At 42.6% G+C, this 22,595-nt stretch overlaps 3 protein-coding genes and 1 long non-coding RNA gene across 6 annotated transcripts; all 4 read left to right on the top strand.

Moving 5' to 3' along the window:
* Window positions 1-4,081: 4,081 nt before the first annotated feature.
* LOC123506841 lies at window positions 4,082-6,847 on the top strand. Its single transcript, XM_045259194.1, has 4 exons — window positions 4,082-4,422; window positions 4,561-4,673; window positions 4,791-4,876; window positions 4,992-6,847. Exon 4 carries the CDS (start codon window positions 5,072-5,074, stop codon window positions 6,845-6,847), a length of 1,776 nt encoding a protein of 591 aa, XP_045115129.1. The 5' UTR covers window positions 4,082-4,422; window positions 4,561-4,673; window positions 4,791-4,876; window positions 4,992-5,071.
* A 667-nt stretch (window positions 6,848-7,514) lies between these two features.
* Window positions 7,515-9,047, top strand: LOC123506834. Its single transcript, XM_045259181.1, has one exon. The coding sequence runs from the start codon at window positions 7,515-7,517 to the stop codon at window positions 9,045-9,047; it is 1,533 nt and encodes a 510-aa protein (XP_045115116.1).
* A 2-nt stretch (window positions 9,048-9,049) lies between these two features.
* Window positions 9,050-10,114, top strand: LOC123506825. Its single transcript, XM_045259170.1, has one exon. It carries the CDS (start codon window positions 9,050-9,052, stop codon window positions 10,112-10,114), a length of 1,065 nt encoding a protein of 354 aa, XP_045115105.1.
* A 274-nt stretch (window positions 10,115-10,388) lies between these two features.
* On the top strand, window positions 10,389-11,331 carry LOC123505496. 3 transcript variants are annotated; one of them, XR_006675168.1, is made up of 4 exons: window positions 10,389-10,733; window positions 10,872-10,984; window positions 11,102-11,187; window positions 11,303-11,331. It is a non-coding gene; the product is annotated as an uncharacterized LOC123505496 (long non-coding RNA). The 3 variants fall into 3 exon arrangements; XR_006675166.1 differs by having other exon boundaries at window positions 11,102-11,331; XR_006675165.1 differs by having other exon boundaries at window positions 10,872-11,331.
* Window positions 11,332-22,595: the final 11,264 nt, after the last annotated feature.

Below are 22,595 nucleotides of genomic sequence, written 5' to 3'. Positions count from 1 at the left end.
TGCCACCCTGTCGTGTGATGCAGTGTGTCTCCCACAGGTGTAAGCACAGCTCTGGGAGACACGTGCATAGTGAAAACTAGTGGCACAGTGCCACCGCCTAGCTCTGTGACAACAAAGCTCCAACTGATCACTGATGCTACTTTGTACAAGATGATGATGTTCACCACATTCCAGTCGTTTTATATTTGCTTGATATACTCAATTCCTTTTCCTCCTATTATTCAAGGCTAGAGATAACATTAATAATTTCTCTTCCTCCCCCTCCCCCACTTCCTCCTTCACGTCAAAAAGTGTCAGGTCAAGCAGCCTCCACCACAGCGAATGTCTCGCCTAGTATCACGCCCGGTCACCGGTGTGAACAGACCCATGACAGCCAAATTAAGTCAGCCCGACTCTCGTGTGTCGTCACGTCGTGTGTCTCGTTTCCGGTGTGAATTTGTGAAACAGCCTCAAGGAAAGATAAAGACTAGTGGACAGAAGGCAGCCATCATTATGCCGTTATTTAAGAATAGAATATGATAAAAAAAAAAAAAATATATATATATATATAGAGTAACAAATTTTACCATTACTTTACCGAAGAAAAAACGCTTAACGAAACAAATAAGAAAAATACAAACAAATGGATAAAATACAGCCATCAGTGAATCCGATTTGCGCAGAACGTGAGGCGACCAGCGGGAGGTAGCGTGCCAGGCGTGGCGGGAAAGGTTGACAGTGTGACCTATTTTTGCTCATTTCTCTGCCATAACTTCACGCCGCGCTACCAAAACTTCAGGACAATTAGGGGAGAAGTTAGTGTAAGTTGTGTGGGCGTGGCAATGGTGGAGGATGAGTAAATAAGCTGGAAATAAGGGAAATATAAAGGCCGTGTGTATGTGTGATGCAGTTGATTGGTGCCGAAGCGAGAGATTTTTTTTTATTGTTAGTTACTTGGTTGGTGGCGATGGTGGTAGTAGTAGTAGTAGTGTTGGTGGTGGTAGTAGCAGGAGATAGGAAAATGGATGATGAAAAAAGAAATATGTTAGGTTACATTATGTTAACCCCTTCAGTACTGGGACACATTTTTACTTTGAGTTTTGTGTACCATTAGACCATTTTATTGACATTAGCAAGGGTCTATGGAGGTCACAAGATGAGTGGCCACAGTCTTCACTATTTTAACCCCTTCAGTACTGGGACACATTTTTACCTTGAGTTTTGTGTACCATTAGACCATTTTATTGACATTAGCAATAGTCTATGGAGGTCACAAGATTAATGGCCACAGTCTTCACTATTTTAACCGCTTCAGTACTGGGACACATTTTTACCTTGAGTTTTGTGTACCATTAGACCATTTTATTAGCAATGGTCTATGGAGGTCACAAGATTAATGGCCACAGTCTTCACTATTTTAACCCCTTCAGTACCACAACACATTTCCTTGATATTGAGTTTTGTGTACCATTTGACCATTTTATTGACATTAGGAAAGGTCTTATGGAGGTCACAAGATTAATGGCCACAGTCTTCACTATTTTAACCCCCACATGAGTTTCTGAAGCTGTACAAAATCACCAAATAGTCACCACAAGGAATATGGAAATGCGTCATGCTACTGAAGGGGTTAGAAAAGGAGTAAGGGTTAGACTAGGGTTAAAAAGGATGAGGTTAGGTTGAAGTTAGGATTAGGTCAGGTTAGGTTAAAAAAGGTAAGGGTTAGGTTTGGTTAGGTTAAGTTGATTTTTAACAATAAAGAAAATTGAGTTAGATTAGGTTAGATTGAAAAGAGGTTAGGTTAGGTTAGGCTAAAAGAAAAACTAGGGTTAGGTTGGATTGAAAGTTAGGGTTAGGTTAGGTTAGGTTGAAGTTAGGGATGCAAGGAGAGCTGCAGGGACCACTATAGTATGTCACTGCTCTTTTTATTTATTTATTTATTCATTCCCCCCTCCCACCCACCCCTACTCCTGTCACTTCTGAAAACACAACCTTGCAGTAGAATGAAGGAAATCATTGCAAAACAGACCAAAACTATCAGAAACGAATGATTTGTTGCCTTGCCTTGCCTTATCTTCCCTAAAATGACTATAGTAAATTCTTCGTCTACAGTAAGTCCTCATTTTACACTAGAAATGCGTTCCTCAAAAAGCTATTGTAAACCGAAATTAGTGTAAACCAAACCCGTTTTAACATGCATATATTACATAGGAATACGTTCCAGCTCAGTATGAAAGTCAATTGAAAAAAGTAAACAGACATCCATCTCAACCTTCAAGGTTTCAATAATAGACAGGGCCTTTTCTGAATTGAGGCTCAACAAGAGTCGGGCATGCTGGCGTGTTTGGCTGTCTATCCAAATTTTAAGTAAACCCTCCATCCGATCCATAATGGGTTCCCGATGTTTTGTCAGCAATTTTACCTGCAGGCTTAAAGCATTAGCTGCTGCCTCCTTAATACTTGAAGCATTCCTCAAAACAGTAGCAACTGTGGTAAATTCAGGGAACGGCTTGTAGCTGACAAGCCTTCCCCAAGTTCTTTTCTCTTGACTATATCAAGCTTCGTTTCCAACATTAAACTTTTCCTGGCTCCTTCACCCTTACCCACTTCTTCACCAAGATCCAAATTACGTTTCGGTGACATTTTGGACAGGAATTTGTCTTAAATGCAGAGAATAATGTAAGTAAATCACCGAGCAGTCTCACTGTTATTCGTCGCAGTGCAGCGCCACAATCACAGGCGGCGGGAATTTCAAATATCGTAAGTGCGATTTTTTTATCGCAAATTGAAAAAATAGTAGTAATTGTCAATTATCGTATCTGTGAATTTATTGTATACTAAGCTAGTGTAAAACAAGGACTTACTGTACTTAACTTCCAAAGTGGAGCACATTCTGTCCATCTATCCTTTCACAGAGATTTCCATCCTTGGAGATTTCACTGTTCACCACCAGCTTTGGGTTTCCTCTCCCTTCACTGACCACCCTGGTGAACTAGCCTTCAACTTTGCTATCCTCCATGACCTGGAGCAACTGGTGCAACACCCTACTCGTATTCCTGACCGTCTTGGAGACACGCCCAACATTCTTGATCTCTTCCTCACCTCTAATCCTTCTGCTTATGCTGTCACCCTTTCATCTCCGTTGGGCTCCTCCGATCACAATCTCATTTCTGTATCTTGTCCTATTTTTCCAATCCCTCCACAGGATCCCCCAAAGCGAAGGTGCCTCTGGCGTTTTGCCTCTGCCAGATGGGGGGACCTGAGGAGGTATTATGATTTTCCTGGAATGATTATTGCTTCTGTGTCAGAGACCCATCTCTGTGTGCTGAACGCATAACAGAGGTGTTAGTATCTGGCATGGAGGCGTACATTCCTCATTCTTTATCTCAACCTAAACCTTCTCAACCTTGGTTTAACTCAGCCTGTTCTCGTGCTATACATGATACAGAGGTTGCCCACAAAAGGTACTTGAGCCTTCCATCTCCTGAATCTCACGCACTTTATATCTCTGCCTGGAATCATGCCAAGTCTGTTCTTCAACTTGCCAAACACTCCTTCATAAATAGAAAATGTCAAAATCTTTCAAACTCAAACTCCCCTCAAGACTTCTGGCATCTGGCCAAAAACATCTCCAATAACTTCACTTCTTCATCTTTCCCTCCTTTATTTCATCCTGACGGCACCACTGCCATCTCCTCTGTCTCTAAAGCTGAACTCTTCTCTCAAACTTTTGCTCACAACTCCACCTTGGACGATTCTGGGCTTGTCCTTCCCTCTCCTCCTCCCTCTGACTATTTCATGTCTGCAATTAAAATTCTTCATAATGATGTTTTCCATGCCCTTGGAAGGCTTATGGTCCTGATGGAGTCCCTCCTATTGTTCTCAAAAACTGTGCTTCCGTGCTTGCACCTTGCCTGGCCAAACTCTTCCAACTATGCCTATCGACTTGTACCTTTCCTTCCTGCTGGAAGTTCTCCTACATTCAGCCTGTTCCTAAAAAGGGTGACCGTTCTAACCCCTCAAACTACCGCCCTAAAGCTTTAATCTCTTGCTTGTCTAAAGTTTTTTTAATCTATCCTGAATAGGAAGATTCTCAAACTGTACTGAGAATAACTCAGTATCCCTACATGGAAAGGTTTTCTTAGATGGGGAATTATAAACCTATTGAGAAATATTGTGTCAATTACTTTTGTATGTAGTCATGTATATTATATTACGTGTTGTAAGAATTAAATTAAGGCATACAATGTATTTCTAGGGTTATTTATGTTTTGTTAATTAAGTGAGCGTTTCATGGTTGTGGGTGATGAGGTGGCAGGGACGCTACGTGGCAGGTGCTCACGCAGGCTCGGTCAGTTCCTAGTCGGTGAGGGGTGTGATTAGTCGACGGACTGCGTTGGCTGGGGGTGTTACGTGATTGTGTCGGAAGTATCCTGTCGTTAGGTGAGTTTGTGTTGGTGAATTTTGTACTATTGTTATTTATTTAGTTCTTTATTGTGTAATTACTTGTTCACATATAGTGAGGAAAGTGACTTTGTAACACATAATTAGGAGGTGTTTGAGGCCGACGTTGCGTTACAGCTGGGTTGTGCTTGTGCCCCTGCTTGTGCACAAGTAGACGCGAGTTGATCGAGTGGTGTGAAGGATTGTGACGAATGTACCCTGCCAGTAGACAGATGTCTTCATGTCTTCATGTGAGTTCAGGTGATTGGTATTCATTGTATAGGTAATTACTTGTTGACATCACGATAGAGGTGATATTTGTAATAATTATGTAGGCCGCAGTCGTTGACTCCGATATTGTGTTACAGTTGGATGGTGCTTTGGGTACTTAACGTGTGGGATCCGAGGTGTTGTAACATAGCAGTAACCAGGACGCTAGGAAGGGAGGCACTGTGTAAGTTATAATAATGTATTTCTTTAGTATTTAATGGTGTAGTAGCAGTCGACAGGAATGTGCATTATAAAATTGATTCTCGGTATTAGTTGTCTCAGACTTACTATGGTTACAGGTTGGACCCAATAAAGGTGTTTACTGCCAGTGTTATCTGATTGGCGCCTGGTGAAACAGTCCAACACATCTCCTACCAGCATGGATGCAACCCTGAGGAAGAGCCGAGCTGACGCCAAACGGAAGTTCACTCGCAAGGTGACCCTACTGAAGGAGGCGTACGCGCGAAAGGATCCCATACAGGTATTAAAGGATATCTATAGTGATGTCTGTGAGCAGTTTGTGCAAGTGGAGGAGATAAATGAAAAACTGATGGATTCCTTAGACACTAAGAGTGAAGATTATGACTCTGTGATTAATTCCCATGAAAGTTACATTGTGGAAGTGGAGAGTACAAAAAATGTGGTGCATGCGATGATCGTGAAGGCTGGAAATGATGGGAAACCAGGTGTTGCAGACTTGTCTAAAACTAGGATGCAAAGGTTAAGTCCACCACACTTCGATGGAAAAATTAGAGAATATTCCACCTTCTGCAAAGACTATGATAGACTCATGAAATCCGTGTATGGAGATGATCCCTATGCATTGCGTTCTTGCCTGTCAGGGGAAGCGCTGGAAATTGTTAGAGGGGCCGATGACTCTTTCACCTCCATGATTGACAGATTAAATGCCAGGTATGGCAATCCATCAAAGCAGGTTGAGATAGTGTTGGGTGATATCAAAAGCTTAAGGGTAGTGCCTGAAGGCAACCCTAGTAAGTTCATTGAAATGGTTAATATGGTTGAAAGAGCCTACTTAGATCTTGATAGACTTGGCTTGTCTTCTGAAATGAACACAGTGACAATGGTCAGTCAGGTTGAAAAACTTCTGCCTTCGGTCCAGAAAAGAGAATGGGTAAAGATACTACAAACTATAAAGGATAAAGATGAATTGTTTGCTAAACTACTGGATTATCTGTTGAAAGAAAAACAAGCACTAGAATACATGCACGCAGATGTTAGAGTTACTGGTAATACTAACAGAGCACAAGTACATGCAGCAAATATGGATAGTGAGACTAGTGAATTAACAGCGGCTTTAACGACACTTCAAGGTAAACAAGACAAGATGGAAGAGAGTTTGAACAAGTTGACCAAACAAATATCAACAGTGGTCGAGAATGTCCATAAGACTAGAGCTGAACCCCTGTACCTAACTAACTGCTGGCTCCACGGTACAGATACTCACGATATTACACGCTGTACAGGATTTCAAAGGCTTAGCAGTGATGAAAGGGTCGATGCTGTGCGAAATGCGGGTGCTTGTTTTCTTTGTTTGCAATTAGGACATCGAGGACGTCAATGCACGACAGGCGCTCCTTGTAGTGAATGTGGTAAATACCACCATCGAATGCTCCATAGTTTCTTTTCTAAGCCCCCTCCCAACATAAATAGTAACCTGCTATCCCGAGATGGGGTACTATTGATGATAAACTCTGTGTACAGCCATACACGTCCAGTGACCACGCTGTGGGACCCCGGTAGTAATATGACTCTGATAACCAACAGAATGGCCAAACACTTAGGATTGAAGGGAAGAAGTATAAACCTAACGGTGACTAAAGTAGGTAATGAGTGCACGAAGATGGAGACTCGGGAATATGATGTACCACTCAGTGATTGCTATGGTGAAGTACGAGTACTCAAGGCTTGCGGAATCGCCGAAATCACCTCAGAAACGTATCCGGTAGACACAAGAAGTGTAGCCACTCTATTAGGTGTGCAAGATAAGGATATTGAACGTCCACATGGGAAAATTGATTTGCTAATAGGATCTGATTACTGTGAATTATTACCATCAGTGGTGAGGACAGTAGGAAGTCTCCAGCTCATGCGAGGGCCCTTCGGTTACTGTATTAGGGCTCACATCCCTTGCTAAAGGTTGGATTCGTTGACAACACTAATGTTTGTGTCCGCATTAGTCATATGACCAGTGTGTCCAATGTTAATGACTTGTCTGTGGAACCAAAGGCTAGCTTAACGAAAAGACTAGATGATTTTTTTGCTGTTGATAACCTGGGAACCTACTGTAATCCAAAGTGTGGTGGCTGCAGATGCGGGAAGTGCCCACTGGGGGGCAATAAATACAGTATTAAGGAGGAGAGGAACTGGCCCTCATCACACAAGGATTGTCTCATGACAAGCAGACCAGGCGATGGACTGCAGCATACCCATGGATTAAACCACCAGAGAAGCTACCTAACAACATATCAGTTTCTGTGGCCAGGTTGTATTCCACAGAAAAGAGATTAGCCAAAGGGAAGGGAATATGCAGAGGCGTATAGTGACCAAATCCAGGACATGGTGTCACGTGGAGTAGCCAGGAAACTGACCAAAGAGGAAATCAAGAATTATAAAGGCCCTGTACATTACCTACCTCATCATGAAGTACTGAAGCCAGAATCAAAGTCCACACCCATCAGGATTGTATTCAATTCATCTGCCTCCTACATGGGCCACATCCTGAATGAATATTATGCCAAGGGTCCTGATGTGCTAAGAGATCTATGGGTATTTTACTAAGGTTTCGTCAGAAACCAGTGGCAATGGCAGGAGACATAAGTAAGATGTATAATTCTGTGCTCATTTCGGAGCTGGACCAGATGACGCACAGGTTCCTATGGAGGGATATGAACCCTAACAGAGAACCAGACCACTATTGTTTGCAAACAGTGACCTTCGGAGACAGACCAAGTGGCATAATTTCCATAACAGCGCTACACATGACAGCGAAAATGTTCAAAAATAAATATCCTGAAACATCCGACATGATCATTAATGATTCCTATGTCGATGACATTCTCCATTCATGTGAGACCATCTCAGAAACCTATAGCAAAATAAATGCCACAGATGAAATCCTTAAGGAGGGAGGATTTCAAATAAAGCAATGGGTGATTTCGGGCCACCATGACATGACAGAGGATGTGAAAGTAATTGATACCGAGGTCGAGAAAGTGCTGGGCATGATATGGGAGCCAAAGGAGGATCAGTTTTCCTTCAAAGTAAGAATCAACTTCTCAAAAAGGTGCAAGAATGTCCGCCCTGGGCCTGATCTCACAGCAGATGAAATAACACACAAACTGCCGAGCAGTTTGACAAAAAGAATGGTTCTGAGTCAAGTGGCTTCACTATATGACCCTCTGGGCTTACTGACACCTTTCACAGTCCAGTGCAAACTACTACTGAGAAAACTCATCACTTTGAAACGGGAACAAGACGGAGTGGAGCAAACGCTGGGTTGGGACGATCCAATTCCTGATGATGTGTATGGGGAATGGGTGTGCTTATTTAAAAACATGTTTGCACTAGAGAAAATAAAATTCCAGAGATGCATTAAACCGGATTCAGCAATCGGTAAACCTACGCTTGTTGTGTACGCGGATGCTAGTAATATTGCTTACTCAGCTTGTGCATATGTTCATTTTCAATTACAGGATGGCACACACTCGGCCCAGTTACTTGCAGCCAAAAGTAGAATAGCTCCCCTACGACAAATGACTATTCCAAGGCTTGAACTCTGCGCAGCCGTGCTGGCTTCTAGGTTACGTAAGACAATCGAGAAGGAGTCAAGGTTTGTAGTTGAACGAGTGTTCCATTTAGTTGACTCACAGATCGTGCGATCACAGATACAGAAAGAATCTCATGGATTTGAAACATTCGTGGCCACAAGAATCGCAGAGATCCAAACGCATACAGACCCCAGTGAATGGTGGTGGGTGGCTTCAGATGATAACGCTGCCGACTGCGCCACACGTCCCCAGCATCCTCTGAGTTTGAGGTCCGATTCTGTATGGCAGAAGGGACCAGAGTATTTGACTCTTCCTGTCGAAGAATGGCCAATCAGTCAACCCTATGTGCGAGGGCTTCCTGATAGGAATGGCACATCACTTTCATGTAAGACTGAGAGTAATCAGAACACTAAACAATCCCTAATAGACATTGAAAGTTTCAGTTCTTATGAGAAAATGATCAACACTACTGCAATCGTCTTGTCCATCTGCAAGAAGAAAACTTTCCACAACATACTGCAGAACATTACATCTGAGAACCTAAGGAAGCAGAACATTACTGGGTGAAAATGGTGCAGAAGGAGTTCATAGACTGGGAAAGAAGATTCGCAAGGCTAGGACCTAGTAAAGATGAAAATGGGATAATTGTAGTCGGAGAAAGGATTAGCCAGTGGCTAAAGGACAGTTGGAATCAGAATCAGTTTATACTGCTCTCGAGAAAACATCCTTTCACTAGACTATATATCCATCATCTCCACAACCTCGATCATGGTGGCGTGGACATGACTTTGGCAAAGCTGCAAGTAAAATTTTGGGTTCCAGGAGCACGCAGGGTAATAAAGTCAGTAAAGGAGAAATGTGTTATCTGCAAGAAGACTGACAAAGTAAGGATGGAACAACAAATGGGACAGCTCCCAGAGCAGCGTTTAAAACCTGCGCCTGCTTTCTTCAACACCTCGCTGGACTTATTTGGCCCGATGATGATAAGAGATACTGTTAAACGTAGAGTAAGATCAAAGGTGTATGGCGTGATATTTACTTGTCTCACTAGTCGTGCTGCATACATTGACCTGGCGGAGGGATATGATACTGACAGTTTTCTAAGTACGTTCCGGCGATTTGTTTCAGTACGAGGATATCCTCACACAATCCACTCTGACATGGGAACGCAGTTAACATCTGCCAGTAAGGAAATTAGGGATATGACTTCCAGATGGAATGTCACTGAGATATCAAAGTTTGGCTCACATCAGGGAACAGCATGGTCTTTCAACAAATCAGCAGACGCACCATGGCAGAATGGAGTGTGTGAGGCTCTCGTTAAGTCAGTGAAGCGACTATTGGTCATTGCCATTGGAGAAAATGTGTTGAGTTTTGGTGAGCTGCAGACAGTGGTATTTGAAGTAGCAAACTTGTTGAACGAACGGCCAATAGGACTCAAACCGGGTTATGATATAAACTTGGGTACTTACTTATGTCCTAATGACTTGCTGCTTGGTCGCGCTAGTAACAAAGTACCAAATGGACCTATGGTTGATACTACTGATGTGAGAAAAAGATTCAGTCTTATTCAGAGTATTATAACATCGTTCTGGAGGCGATGGATGAGGATTACTTCCCACATTAACAGTTAGACAGAAATGGCATACTGCACACAGAAATCTGAAGAAAGGAGATATTGTATTAGTCCAGGATAATGAGATGATAAGGGGAAAGTGGAAACTAGCACAGGTATGTCAAGCTGAGCCAGGTAGAGATGGCAAGATAAGAGATGTGGTATTAAGATACAAAAACTTGAGCTCTGATTCTATATATAAAGGAAAGGGGGACCGCTTGATCAACCGATCTGTACATCGATTGGTGCTGCTTCTTCCTGTTGAGGATCAAGGAATGTAATTTGCTGGGGGAGTGTACTGAGAATAACTCAGTATCCCTACATGGAAAGGTTTTCTTAGATGGGGAATTATAAACCTATTGAGAAATATTGTGTCAATTACTTTTGTATGTAGTCATGTATATTATATTACGTGTTGTAAGAATTAAATTAAGGCATACAATGTATTTCTAGGGTTATTTATGTTTTGTTAATTAAGTGAGCGTTTCATGGTTGTGGGTGATGAGGTGGCAGGGACGCTACGTGGCAGGTGCTCACGCAGGCTCGGTCAGTTCCTAGTCGGTGAGGGGTGTGATTAGTCGACGGACTGCGTTGGCTGGGGGTGTTACGTGATTGTGTCGGAAGTATCCTGTCGTTAGGTGAGTTTGTGTTGGTGAATTTTGTACTATTGTTATTTATTTAGTTCTTTATTGTGTAATTACTTGTTCACATATAGTGAGGAAAGTGACTTTGTAACACATAATTAGGAGGTGTTTGAGGCCGACGTTGCGTTACAGCTGGGTTGTGCTTGTGCCCCTGCTTGTGCACAAGTAGACGCGAGTTGATCGAGTGGTGTGAAGGATTGTGACGAATGTACCCTGCCAGTAGACAGATGTCTTCATGTCTTCATGTGAGTTCAGGTGATTGGTATTCATTGTATAGGTAATTACTTGTTGACATCACGATAGAGGTGATATTTGTAATAATTATGTAGGCCGCAGTCGTTGACTCCGATATTGTGTTACAGTTGGATGGTGCTTTGGGTACTTAACGTGTGGGATCCGAGGTGTTGTAACATAGCAGTAACCAGGACGCTAGGAAGGGAGGCACTGTGTAAGTTATAATAATGTATTTCTTTAGTATTTAATGGTGTAGTAGCAGTCGACAGGAATGTGCATTATAAAATTGATTCTCGGTATTAGTTGTCTCAGACTTACTATGGTTACAGGTTGGACCCAATAAAGGTGTTTACTGCCAGTGTTATCTGATTGGCGCCTGGTGAAACAGGCTGGTGAGACAGTCCCTTTATTAAGAAGGCTGGTGAGACAGTGTCTTTATTAAGAAGGCTGGTGAGACAGTGTCTTTATTAAGAAGGCTGGTGAGACAGTGTCTTTATTAAGAAGGCTGGTGAGACAGTGTCTTTATTAAGAAGGCTGGTGAGACAGTGTCTTTATTAAGAAGGCTGGTGAGACAGTCTCTTTATTAAGAAGGCTGGTGAGACAGTATCTTTATTAACCCCTTCGCGCCGGATGTTAAAAAAGCCCGTGCAAACTTGTCATACTTGTCGTCTTTGTGTATTATGCTGCTATTTTTTAGTCACTATATCGCCTTCCAAGAGGAAAGTGGACGCTTCTCTCTTCGGAGAAAAAGAGAGAGAGAGAGAGAGAGAGTGTGTGACATTTGCTAATATTTTAGACACAAGTGGGACGCATGTAGCTTATCTTTCGAGAGGAAGAGGGGGAGGAAGGGAGGAGGGAGAGAGAGAGAGAGAGATTAGAAAATTTGTTGTTTTTGTATTTGTGTGTGTGTGTGTGTGTGTGTGTATGATTGTGTGTGTGTGTGTGTGTGTGTGTGTGTGTGTGTGTGTGTGTGTGTGTGTGTGTGTGTGTGTGTGTGTGTGTGTGTATATTTACCTAATTGTATTTACCTAATTGTAACATACGGGAAAAGAGCTATGCTCGTACTGTCCCGTCTCCATATCTATTAATGTCCAGCTTTTTCTTAAAATCATGAATATTCCTTGCGTTGACCACTTCCACGTCTAAACTATTCCATGCTTCCACCCTTCTATGAGGGAAGCTATATTTTTTCACATCTCTCCTATAAGTGGCCATTTTTAGTTTTTTCCCATGCCCTCTCGACATTCTTTCATTCCACATACACAGATCTTCCCTATCCATTTTTTCCATGCCAATCATCACTCTGTATATTGCTATCAGGTCTCCCTTTCTCTTCTGTTTTCCAGGGTCGGAAGTTGCATTCTTTTCAGTCTGTCTTCATAAGTCAAATCTCTTAAGTCAGGCACCATTTTTGTTGCAGCCCTCTGTACTTTCTCTAGTTTCCTTATGTGTTTCTTTAAGTTCGGAGCCCACTGTATTGTTGCATATTCAAGCCTCGGTCTTATCATTGCAGTAATTATTTTCTTCATCATTTCTTCATCTAAATATACGAACGCCACTCTTATGTTCCTCAATAAGTTCAATACTTCTCCAATTATTTTGTTTATATGTCTCTCTGGCGATAGGTCATTGGTAATTGTCACCCCAAGGTCTTTTTCTTCATGACTGGTTTTAAGTCTTCATTTCCTATCTTGTACATACTCCTGATTCTTCTTTCACTCTTGCCAAACTCTATTTTCTTGCATTTTGTCGTGTTGAACTCCATTTGCCATGTACAGCTCCATTTCCATATTCTGTCCAAGTCTTCCTGGAGTAGTTTGCAATCTTTGTCACATCTCACTTTTCTTAACAATTTTGCATCGTCTGCAAATAGGCTCACATAACTGGACACCCCATCCACCATGTCATTTATGTAGACCGCGAACATTACTGGTGCCAACACTGATCCCTGTGGAACTCCACTCTCCACGAAGCCCCATTCTGATGGTCTGTCCTTAATTATTGTTCTCATTTCTCTTCCTACCAAAAAGTCTTCCATCCATTTTAGTAAACTGCCATGCACTCCTCCTACCATTTCAAGTTTCCAGAGTGTGTGTGTGTGTGTGTGTTTTCATGAATGTTACAAGGCGGGACGCATGTAACTTACCTTTCGACAGACAGAGAGAGAGAGAGAGAGAGAGATGGGAACAGTCTATGCCATCGGGTAATTTTAGACACAAGGCGGGACGCATATAGCTCATCTTTAGTGATTGGTGGAGACAAGGATGGTGGGAGGAGCACTAGGATTTTAAAGACAGCATACGGCGTGTGTAGTTGGTATCCAACACACTATATGGGACAACTGACCTGAAGAAAGCTCAGAAAAGAAATATGACGCCTACGTAGGCGTCACCGTATTTGCTACTGGGGCTTCATGACGCCTACATAGACGTCACTGCATTGAAGGGGTTAAGAAGGCTGGTGAGACAGTATCTTTATTAAGAAGGCTGGTGAGACAGTATCTTTATTAAGAAGGCTGGTGAGACAGTATCTTTATTAAGAAGGCTGGTGAGACAGTGTCTTTATTAAGAAGGCTGGTGAGACAGTGTCTTTATTAAGAAGGCTGGTGAGACAGTGTCTTTATTAAGAAGGCTGGTGAGACAGTGTCTTTATTAAGAAGGCTGGTGAGACAGTGTCTTTATTAAGAAGGCTGGTGAGACAGTGTCTTTATTAAGAAGGCTGGTGAGACAGTATCTTTATTAAGAAGGCTGGTGAGACAGTATCTTTATTAAGAAGGCTGGTGAGACAGTGTCTTTATTAAGAAGGCTGGTGAGACAGTATCTTTATTAAGAAGGCTGGTGAGACAGTGTCTTTATTAAGAAGGCTGGTGAGACAGTGTCTTTATTAAGAAGGCTGGTGAGACAGTGTCTTTATTAAGAAGGCTGGTGAGACAGTGTCTTTATTAAGAAGGCTGGTGAGACAGTGTCTTTATTAAGAAGGCTGGTGAGACAGTGTCTTTATTAAGAAGGCTGGTGAGACAGTGTCTTTATTAAGAAGGCTGGTGAGACAGTGTCTTTATTAAGAAGGCTGGTGAGACAGTGTCTTTATTAAGAAGGCTGGTGAGACAGTGTCTTTATTAAGAAGGCTGGTGAGACAGTGTCTTTATTAAGAAGGCTGGTGAGACAGTGTCTTTATTAAGAAGGCTGGTGAGACAGTGTCTTTATTAAGAAGGCTGGTGAGACAGTGTCTTTATTAAGAAGGCTGGTGAGACAGTATCTTTATTAAGAAGGCTGGTGAGACAGTGTCTTTATTAAGAAGGCTGGTGAGACAGTGTCTTTATTAAGAAGGCTGGTGAGACAGTATCTTTATTAAGAAGGCTGGTGAGACAGTGTCTTTATTAAGAAGGCTGGTGAGACAGTGTCTTTATTAAGAAGGCTGGTGAGACAGTGTCTTTATTAAGAAGGCTGGTGAGACAGTGTCTTTATTAAGAAGGCTGGTGAGACAGTGTCTTTATTAAGAAGGCTGGTGAGACAGTGTCTTTAAGAAGGCTGGTGAGACAGTGTCTTTATTAAGAAGGCTGGTGAGACAGTGTCTTTATTAAGAAGGCTGGTGAGACAGTGTCTTTATTAAGAAGGCTGGTGAGACAGTGTCTTTATTAAGAAGGCTGGTGAGACAGTATCTTTATTAAGAAGGCTGGTGAGACAGTGAAGGCTGGTGAGACAGTGTCTTTATTAAGAAGGCTGGTGAGACAGTGTCTTTATTAAGAAGGCTGGTGAGACAGTATCTTTATTAAGAAGGCTGGTGAGACAGTGTCTTTATTAAGAAGGCTGGTGAGACAGTGTCTTTATTAAGAAGGCTGGTGAGACAGTGTCTTTATTAAGAAGGCTGGTGGTGAGACAGTATCTTTATTAAGAAGGCTGGTGAGACAGTGTCTTTATTAAGAAGGCTGGTGAGACAGTGTCTTTATTAAGAAGGCTGGTGAGACAGTGTCTTTATTAAGAAGGCTGGTGAGACAGTGTCTTTATTAAGAAGGCTGGTGAGACAGTGTCTTTATTAAGAAGGCTGGTGAGACAGTGTCTTTATTAAGAAGGCTGGTGAGACAGTGTCTTTATTAAGAAGGCTGGTGAGACAGTGTCTTTATTAAGAAGGCTGGTGAGACAGTGTCTTTATTAAGAAGGCTGGTGAGACAGTGTCTTTATTAAGAAGGCTGGTGAGACAGTGTCTTTATTAAGAAGGCTGGTGAGACAGTGTCTTTATTAAGAAGGCTGGTGAGACAGTGTCTTTATTAAGAAGGCTGGTGAGACAGTGTCTTTATTAAGAAGGCTGGTGAGACAGTGTGGTGAGACAGTGTCTTTATTAAGAAGGCTGGTGAGACAGTGTCTTTATTAAGAAGGCTGGTGAGACAGTATCTTTATTAAGAAGGCTGGTGAGACAGTGTCTTTATTAAAAGGCTGGTGAGACAGTGTCTTTATTAAGAAGGCTGGTGAAAAGAACCACCTGAACTGGTGACTCTACAATGGATAAACTGGAAAGCCTTGTGGAAATGTGGTCCACAAGTTTTGTATGCGGTACAATGATGCGTCCTTTGTTTACATTCCACAGGTTGCCGGTTAGTGTCTTTCCCGTTTCACTCTCCCTCCCTTCATAAATTTAAGATCATCAGCATTATAAAGTTACGTACATACATACATTACATTATAATGACTTAAATTAAACTGCCTAAATGTTTAACGACATAATTTTTCCTTTCATTCAACCTTTCACTGTAGAATGGTGCACTCCACCTTTGTTTACCCTCAATGGAACCTCAAGTCAGGGCTCAAACTTGTTATAATTGGTTCGCTTAATGAAGGACTTTTAAAAATGTAACCCCTTCGTTATGCGGGGGTTGCCTGTATTATTCTGCATATTTTAAAAACAAATGACAACAGAAAGCGTTATGGGCATGGTTTTACATTTTGATGTGGCAACTGTAAGGTGTATCGTCTACCTTTGAAATGCGTGGTACGACGTCATCGCCAGTCAGCCAGCCACCAGCCAGAGTGGGGGAGGGGTGTAAACTTCCTTATATTACCCTCTGTGCCTCTCATTTGTTTCACTAAATACTACGGTGTGGCACGTCACAAAGTAAAAGTTAATATGATAAAATGATAGAATTAACAGAGCTGTATTTGTTTTAAATTCTGAATACCGTTAAGCCTAAATAAAGAGTAGATGTGATAATATGGTATGAACTGGGGCTTCTAGAATTAATGGCATCCACCCATATTCGTTAGCTGCCTCAGCCACTGTAACACTGCTATTTCTGCAAAAGCTAATACAGTGGAGACTCAATACTCGAACTTAGTTCATTCCAAATGGCCGTTTGAGTATTAAAAAGTTTGACTATTGATACCTATAAATTAGGTAATTCATTACAGCCATTGTGCCAAACCCAAGTTTAGAAAAAAAAAACAGCTGTTTAATTTTGAAGTTGGTGCTAGCATTGGGGCACAGAAGCAGGGTTAGCCTGTCTTTCATGGGCTTGTGTCTTGGCAAACACTTCTATTCCTTTGTTATACAGATCATGTTTGGTAGTTTTTTTTTTTTTTTTTTTTTTTTCTCTCCAAAACAGGCAAGTTTCATTACAATTAACCCTTAAAATTCAGGATGTTGGGATTTTTAGCTTGCGTTAACTTGGGAAGTTTGGCGAGGACCACACAAAATAGCCTGTATTCACATACGGTGGTACTTCAACATACAATTTTAATTTGTTCCGTGACGATCGTTGTACATAAAACAAAATTGTATATCAAATCAATTTTTCTCATAGAAATTAATGGAAATGTAATTAATTCGTTCTTGCGATACGAATTTACCCGCCCCCAAAAAAAAGAATTAACATGCTTTAAATACCAACCAAATATAGATTCAATATAAGATAAATACAATGTTTATTGTATGCATGATATGAATTAACTATTGCTCAAGATAACAACTTAACCCACAAAACTCAGGACACGTCAATAGACGTTCATCACACAGGACACGGGGCACGTCGATAGACGTTTATGCTTTTTACGGCTATATTTTGGCTATTTTCTTCCCGTTTTCTTTGCTTGTGAGGTGACAACACTCATCAGGAGTAAACATATGCTCTACGTCACTGTGTCATCAACGGTAAATGGTAGGAGTGATCGACAGTGATTTCATTGTCTGATTCCACCACCTCTCCCATGCGCCTTCTTTACCTCGGGTCTCTTGCCATGTTACAGGGAGACAACTTTTGAATGAGAGTGGTATCAGAACAGGAGAGAGAGAGAGAGAGAGAGAGAGAGAGGGGGGATACAAGGGGCCTGTTTTCTCGCGCTCTAGCCAAGGCCGCTGAACCTGATTGGACGCAAGGCCACATAAACCGACGATACTACCTCATTCAACCCGTAATATTTTGGTAACCATGACATCTAGAGACTTCTGAATTTTTGCATTGCAAATAGGAAGAGTTGCTTGTGGGCAGAAAACCATTTCTACTCACTCATTTATTGAATTTCTAAGTGTAATCAGTATGTGAATACAAGCATGTTTGGGGGGTTCCAGTCACACAATTTTACTAGATAGGGGGGAATCAAAAGCTCTTCGTCTCATCAACTACCCCCCCCCCCTCTGACTAACTGTCATCAAGCCTCTTTCTCACCGCCGAAATGTTGCATCTCTTTCTATCTTTTATTGCTATTTTCATGCAAACTGCTCTACTGATCTTGTTAACTGCATGCCTCCCCTCCTCCTGCGGCCTCGTTGCATAAGGCTTTCTTCCTCCTCTCATCCTTATTCTGTCCAACTCTCTAACACAAGAGTTAACCAGTACTCTCAATCATTCATCCCGTTCACTGGTAAACTCTGGAACTCCCTCCCTGCTTCTGTATTTCTGAATTCCTAAGACTTTCTTTTAAGAGGGAGGTATCGAGGCATTTGCTCCCCAACTTTGGCTGACGCTTTTACACTTTTTAGAGAACCAGCACTCAAGTGGGCCTTTTTTTTTTTTTTTTTTTTTTTTTTACCCCTGGCTGGCCCTTTTCCCTACGTAAAGAAAAAAAAAGGCTATTTTGTGTGTTTGTCCCCAAATTTTTACTTTTGGGAGCCATGAGTTCACAAAACTTAAGAAAAATACACACTGCTGAGAAACACAGACACATACATGCGCAAAGGATGAACAACGATACACAATGCGGGCTGAATGTTCGGGTGGACGCGGGTAGCCGAGTGATCACTGTGCCATCTACCGATGGCTAATCATATCTTAAGAATATCATCGTATTTCAAGGCATGAATTATATAAAATTTTTCATCATATATAAAAAAAATCGTACGTTAGGGCAATCGTATGTCGAAGTACCACAGTACTGATCACATTTGGAAATTCAATAAATGATTGAGAACAAATGGTGTTCTGCCCACAAGCAACTCTTTCTCTTTGGAATGCAAAACAACAGAAGTCTCTAGATGCTGTGATTACCAACATATCACAGGTTGAATGAGGTGGTATCATTGGTGACATGGCCTTGTGTACGATCGGGCACTGCGGCCTTGGCTAGGGCTCTCTCTCTCTCTCTCTCTCTCTCTCTCTCTCTCTCTCTCTCTCTCTCTCTCTCTCTCTCTATCAATCAATCAAAATGTTTGCAGAGTGATCTAATGTGTATATTTTTTGCAAAAACATATAAAATACACACAATAGGAGTTGCTGGTGGTGGTGGTGGTGGTGGTGGAATGTCCTCCCCCTCGGTGGTTGAACCTCCTATATCCGTATCAGAGCCCAGAACATCACTATCTTCGCTCTCTATTATTGTAGAGACTATTAATTCCAAAGCCTTTCTGATACCTCTCTCATTCAAAAGTTGTCTCCCCGCAACATGGCGAGAGACCCGAGGTGTAAAAGTAAGGCGCGCGGGAGAGGTGGTGGAATGGGACACCATGAAATCACTGTCGCTCCCATCATCCATCGTGGAAGTTGGTAACACAGTGACGCAGAGCATATTATGTTTACTCCTGACTTGGGGGCTCGCTGTGCCTCACAACAAAAATGAATTTCAGTTCTTTTCTTGAAATTCATAAACCACCCTTTACTTGCTTTAAAATCTTTATTGGAGTCCGATATAGTATCAGAAATAAGATCACGATGCGGCAGCCTAGCCTTCGTACAAATTATGCCCTCTGACTTTGGTTTATCCAGTCAACAATTTTTTCTATTTCTTTGCTTAAATTGCCTTTTCACACCAATCGCCACATCAGCTCTTTTAATGAGCTCTGTCTTCTTCAGTATTGTGGCTACTGTAGATTTAGCCATACAGTACCCAGCTGCAAGATCGGTTATTCTTCCTGTTACGTTCACCGGTTAAACTGGTAAGATTGGCATCGGAGAGCCGGTAAACAATAACAATAAAAAAAAACACTGCAGGTTCAACTGGTGAGGAAATGTAAAAGGGGGGTCACTTTAAAAAGCTACTTTAATAACCCATAATGAAATTGACACATATATAACAAGAAACATGAAACACAGATATATAACATGAAACACAGGAAAATGACATACACATATACATATAACACAGTAATAAATACAACAATAAAGAACCCAACTTAATACCTAACAATAATCCTAATCCTATATAGAGGCAATGTGGAAAACACGGACGAGGGGAAGTGATACTTATGCGGTGTCGCAGTGGTGAAATGCTGGGTGATGGTTGATCCCACGGCAGAACCAAGAGGCGTTGTGTTCACTGGTTGAGGCTTGGATCTCAACTGCCAATCCAGAAAACCAAGAGCTGGCTCAACACTTTCGGTTGAGTCGAAAGGGCCGCGTGAATCCAACTTCGGGACAGTAGCCGGGCTTCATGAAACGGTGACGTGGAAGGTTCACGAGACGGTGGCGTGGAAGGTTCAGAGCGGAGAGGTGGCGAACGTGGTAACAAGCGGAGGTGGTGATGGTAGTAATGCATGTTACGGGCGGGCATGTTAACATTTCCTCCCCTAAGACCTCCGTAATGGGCTCATGAAGGAGGTGAGACGGAGATCTTGATAAGGCGTCGGCGATGATGTTGTCCACCCCCCACCACCAGACACAGCACCTCGCAGAGGAAGAAACTGCAGAAGCTTGAAGCGCACATCGGAGGAGACGATGACGAGGAGGCGATACACGAGCCAGACAGCGGTGATGGTGGTGAGAGAGACCAGCCAGAACCAGATGAAAATGTAGATCTTCTCGTTGATGATGTTAACCGCCAGCACACACATGGTGTCGTGGGTCTCGATGGTTCCCGAAGGGCCGAACTTCCTGAAGGTGCACTTGGTGACTCTGGGGAAGATGCGTGTCATGGGATCGATGCGCTTCTCGGGGTCCATGTCAGGGAAGTTGATGACCTCCGTGCCGTAGGTGAGGAAGGTGCCGCCCAGGAACAGGTCGGTGAAGTAGATGTTGCCCTCCAAGTCCTGAGTTATGTAATTTATAGCCCTCTGGAAGGCTATAAATCCGAAGATTGCAGGTTCGAGTCCTGTCACGGTCGCCAATTGTTACGTTCACCGGTTAAACTGGTAAGATTGGCATCGGAGAGCCGGTGAACAATAACAATAAAAAAAAAACACTGCAGGTTCAACTGGTGAGGAAATGCAAAAGGGGGTCACTTTAAAAAGCTACTTTAATAACCCATAATGAAATTGACACATATAACAAGAAACATGAAACACAGATATATAACATGAAACATAGGAAAATGACATACACATATACATATAACACAGTAATAAATACAACAATAAAGAACCCAACTTAATACCTAACAATAATCCTAATCCTATATAGAGGCAATGTGGAAAACACGGACGAGGGGAAGTGATACTTATGCGGTGTCGCAGTGGTGAAATGCTGAGTGATGGTTGATCCCACGGCAGAACCAAGAGGCGTTGTGTTCACAGGTTGAGGCTTGGATCTCAACTGCCAATCCAGAAAACCAAGAGCTGGCTCAACACTTTCGGTTGAGTCGAAAGGGGCCGCGTGAATCCAACTTCGGGACAGTAGTCGGGCTTCATGAAACGGTGACGTGGAAGGTTCACGAGACGGTGGCGTGGAAGGTTCACGAGACGGTGACGTGGAAGGGGAGGCGGAGAGGTGGCGAACGAGGTAACAAGCAGACCTCCGTAATGGGCTCATGAAGGAGGTGAGACGGGAGATCTTGATAAGGCGTCGGCGATGATGTTGTCCACCCCCTTGATATGATGGACTTCCAGGTTGAAAGGTTGAGTTAACAAGGCCCACCTAAGAATGCGTTGGTTTCGGTTCCTCATGGCGTACAGGAAGGCCAGAGGATTGTGGTCCGTGAAGACCTTGGTGATGTGCGGACCAGGATGAAGATAGCACTCAAAACGTTGGAGCGCCAGCACGAGTGCCAGAGCCTCCTTCATGAGCCCATTACGGAGGTCTTAGGGGGGAGGAAATGTTACGGCCCGCCCGTAACATGCATTACTACCATCACCACCTCCGCTTGTTACCACGTTCGCCACCTCTCCGCCTCCCCTTCCACGCCACCGTCTCGTGAACCTTCCACGTCACCGTTTCATGAAGCCCGGCTACTGTCCCGAAGTTGGATTCACGCGGCCCCTTTCGACTCAACCGAAAGTGTTGAGCCAGCTCTTGGTTTTCTGGATTGGCAGTTGAGATCCAAGCCTCAACCAGTGAACACAACGCCTCTTGGTTCTGCCGTGGGATCAACCATCACCCAGCATTTCACCACTGCGACACCGCATAAGTATCACTTTCCCTCCGTTCTTCCACATGCCTCAGAATATTAAATGGTAACTTGTTCTTTCATTCTTCCAGGACCATTAGATTGAGCAACTCCGAAAAGGTGGTAATGTTAAGGGCGGCTAACCATTTCTTAAATTGTCTTAGTTTCTCACTAGCGAATTCAACATAGGTGTGAGACTCTGGTTTTACATACTTTCGGAACTGTTGTCGGTATCCATCAGAAGTGATAGAGTAGGCGTCTAGAATGTTACCTTTGATCTCTTCATATTCTACCTCATCACTAAGGCCGTTGTATACCCTATAAGCTTTTCCTACTAGCTTAGGGACAAGGAGACACACCCACTGATCCTTGGGCCATTTATTCCTATTAGCAATGCTCTCAAAAGCACGAAATGACCCGTCAACATCAGATTCATCAAAAGGGGGAACTAGCGGAGCAGCTGTAGCAGGATTAAAGCTTGCTAACTGTTTCTTTATATCTATTTCTTCCCCTCTAAACTTAGCGTCATTTCGTAGGGTTAACTCCTGAATTTCTAACTCTTTCTCCTGCCTTCTAAGTTGTAACTGAAATTCTCTTTCTTCCTTTTCTGCCTGTAGTTGCATTTGTTTTTCCTGTAGTTGCATTTGTTTTTCATGCATCCGGTATTCTAGTTTAAGCTTCTCAATTTCCCATTGACTTATCCTACTCTTATCCTGTTCTTCCTGGGGACTGTGTATTATAGTCCTCGTAGAGGCTGACATGGGAGTTAACTCTTCTATGGCATTTCCTAGCAACTGACCTTCTTGCACTAGATGTTCAACAACTACATTCTTAATGACCTCTTTAGTCATCTGAGACGTGATGGGAACATCAAAATGTTTAGCGA

Source organism: Portunus trituberculatus, chromosome 2, assembly GCF_017591435.1.
Source record: "Portunus trituberculatus isolate SZX2019 chromosome 2, ASM1759143v1, whole genome shotgun sequence".
NCBI classification, from domain to species: Eukaryota; Metazoa; Arthropoda; class Malacostraca; order Decapoda; family Portunidae; genus Portunus; species Portunus trituberculatus.
The sequence above is the reverse complement of the archived record's forward strand: the minus strand, read 5'-3'. Positions and strand labels throughout refer to the sequence as shown.